Below are 2,843 nucleotides of genomic sequence, written 5' to 3'. Positions count from 1 at the left end.
TTCCAGCCCTTCCTTGGATCTGCACTAGAGCAGTGTCCGGAGGGGCTCTCAGCCCTCGGCACCGGTTTATCGGCGCTCCAGCATGCTATCGCTGCCTCCGGCCAGGGAGCACTAGGTTGAAAACCATCAGGCCCAGAGAGCGGGCAGCCACCGTCTGGCCCTGAACGTGTTGTAATTAACACCAGGCGGGAAGTTGACGCTAAAGGGCAGCATCTTTCAACTTAAATACCTGCGGGGGAGAGTGCTGCACACTGGATGTTAGTTTATTTGTGTAATACACGGTCCTGATTTCTTAAATGTTAACAGCCCGGCCCATGTTAGATTGACAGTCACGGAGAAGCAGCCATGCACTGACTGTGGTACTGCTGGGGGAAAGACCACGTACGAATCTGCTGCTGGAACTGCCAGTGTGGTCTTGTCATATTATTATTGTATTTGCATTGCTTTTATTTATAAGACATTTGCAATATCCCCCAGCTCCAAATACGAAAGAGTCTAGAACAGTCATACGTTGTCAATTCAAGCTTAACATCACCTGCGTCGTACAAAGAATTGTGCATAATGAACAGATAAAATAGAGAACAAACATCCCCCGAAAGGCCACAATTCACCCACCTAATCTCAGACTTTGTGGCATCTTTTTTTTCATGGTCAGCCAACCGCCCGATACAGAAATCATGGCCCAACGTTTCAAATGAGATGTGAGTTTTTGGTTGCTTCAGTTTTTAGGTGCCCAATCGGAGAGGTCTTCAAAGTGTTGATTTTCAGAGAACAAGTGCCCAACCCTGTTTGAAAATCAGGCCTTTTGCCATGTCTCCAGTTGGGTACCTCATAACTGAAGACCCCCAAATCACTAGCCACTTCTGAAACTTTAAGGCACCCATCCATCCATCCATCCATCCATCCATCCACTTACAAACCAAAAAGATAGACATCAGAAACCGTCTCACACCCAGGTTGGGTTAGTTACCTAGAGAACATTTTGAGGATGCTTTTTCGAATCTCCTTGGTTTTTATACTGTAAACGATGGGGTTTATCACAGGGGGCATGAAGAGGTAGACACTGGACATCAGAATGTGGACCAGCGGCGGGGCGTTCTCACCATACCTGTGTATGACAGAGACTGTGATCATTGGAATGTAGAATATTAAGACAGCGCAGACATGGGAGATGCAGGTGTTCAGGGCCTTGAGACGCTGCCCCCCAGAGGCGATACTGAAGATGGTCTTCAGAATCAGAATGTAGGAGATGACAATAAGCAGCAAGTCTATTCCGAAGACAAAGAGAACAGCACATAAGCCGTAGATGTTATTGACTGTGATGTCCGCACACGCCAGCCTCATCACGTCCGGGTGCAGACAGTAGGCGTGGGAGAGGGCTTCGGCGCGGCAGAAAGGCAAGCGTTTAATAAGAATGGGCAATGGTAAAACCACACTGAAGCTTCTAATCACAACGGCCAGCCCGATTCTCACAATCCTGGGGTTGGTCAAGATGGCCGTGTAGCGCAGCGGGTCGCAGATGGCGACAAAGCGATCGAACGACATGACCAGTAAAATCCCCGACCCCATGTTGGAAAAGAAGTGAATGAAAAACATCTGGGCCAGGCAGGCGTCGAACGCGACGTCTGTGACATCGAAGCAGAAGGTGCTGAGCACCGTAGGCAGGGTCGACAGTGAGACACCAAGGTCATTGACCGACAACATGCAAAGGAACAAATACATGGGCTGGTGGAGACGCCGGTCTGCCCAGATAATGCAGAGGACAGTGCAATTCCCTACAATGGCGGTGATGTAGACCACACAGAAAGGGATCGAGATCCAGTGGTGAGCAGCTTCCTGCCCTGGGAACCCGGTCAATTGGAAGGTGGCAGGATGGAAGCTGGTGCTATTGAAATCCACCATGCTGAGCAGTCGCTGTCCCTGTCAGCTCCAACCCCCTGTGTAAATGCAAAATGAACCTGAGAGTTACCCCGAGGCCAGGTGACCGGGAAGGGACCTGCAGTTCAGCATTGACTTGCAGAATCCTAGTGTACAAGGGCCCTCTCCTGCAAGCCTGGGGCTGCTGTCCCCAGGGAAATGAAGGAGGAGTTGTTCTGAATCCAGCCTGAAGAGCCAGGGTCCAAGAATTCATTTCCAGCCCTAGCCCGTTTAAAGGGAACCAAAAGTTTCTGCTCCCACAGTTCCGCCGTCCACAGTTCAAGAATGTTTCTCTGGAAGGAGGTTGATGAATTGGTCACATTCAGAGGAGCAGGAAGGGGCACATTGTTAACAGCAAGGGAAATTAACCCTTCGCAAGGGCAGCTGTGAATTCCCTGTCACTGGCAATGGAGACTGCTCTAGTTCACACAGGAATGAATCCAGGGCAGGTCTCTGGCCTGTGTGATGCAGCTGATCGGAGTGGTCCCTTCTGGCCTTAAATCTATGAAGCTGGGCCAGCCTGCGAATAGCTCCTCTCCACCCCCCGTCCCTCTCATGCCGCCCTCCCCCAGACAGCAGCGGGAAGGCTGGAAACCTGCACGCCGGCTCTGACTCTGGCCCAGTGCGAAGTGTGGCAAGGCCACGACCCCTCCGTGCGTCTGAGCCCGGCCTCCCAGCTGGGCGCTGGAACTTCCCGCCTCGGACAGGAATGCCGCTAAAAGCAGAACCGGGACCTGCGTTTAACTGTGCTCTGCATTACGCCGTGCGATCACCAGCCCTCTTAGACTCTCTGAAGGCGGGGAAAGGACAGATTGATTATTGCTCCTGAATGTTACTATGATTCCGCAGCCCCAGGTGCACATCAGCACTTTACAAAGGATGAAAGGGACAGGCCCCAGCCATGAGAACACACAGGTTGCAGGCTG

At 51.6% G+C, this 2,843-nt stretch overlaps 1 protein-coding gene across 1 annotated transcript; it reads right to left on the bottom strand.

Moving 5' to 3' along the window:
- Positions 1–966: 966 nt before the first annotated feature.
- On the bottom strand, positions 967–1,902 carry LOC112124851 (olfactory receptor 51I1-like). The gene has a single exon (XM_024223319.2). The coding sequence runs from the start codon at positions 1,900–1,902 to the stop codon at positions 967–969; it is 936 nt and encodes a 311-aa protein (XP_024079087.2).
- Between the last annotated feature and the right edge of the window lie 941 nt (positions 1,903–2,843).

The sequence above is a fragment of the Terrapene carolina genome, unplaced genomic scaffold, assembly GCF_002925995.2.
Source record: "Terrapene carolina triunguis isolate 2854851 unplaced genomic scaffold, T_m_triunguis-2.0 Scaffold31442, whole genome shotgun sequence".
In the NCBI taxonomy this organism is placed as follows: Eukaryota; Metazoa; Chordata; order Testudines; family Emydidae; genus Terrapene; species Terrapene triunguis.
The sequence above is the reverse complement of the archived record's forward strand: the minus strand, read 5'-3'. Positions and strand labels throughout refer to the sequence as shown.

Coding starts and splice junctions, on each gene's coding strand:
- LOC112124851 (XM_024223319.2), bottom strand. CDS start 1,902: ATGGTGGATTTCAATAGCACCAGCTTCCATCCTGCCACCTTCCAATTG.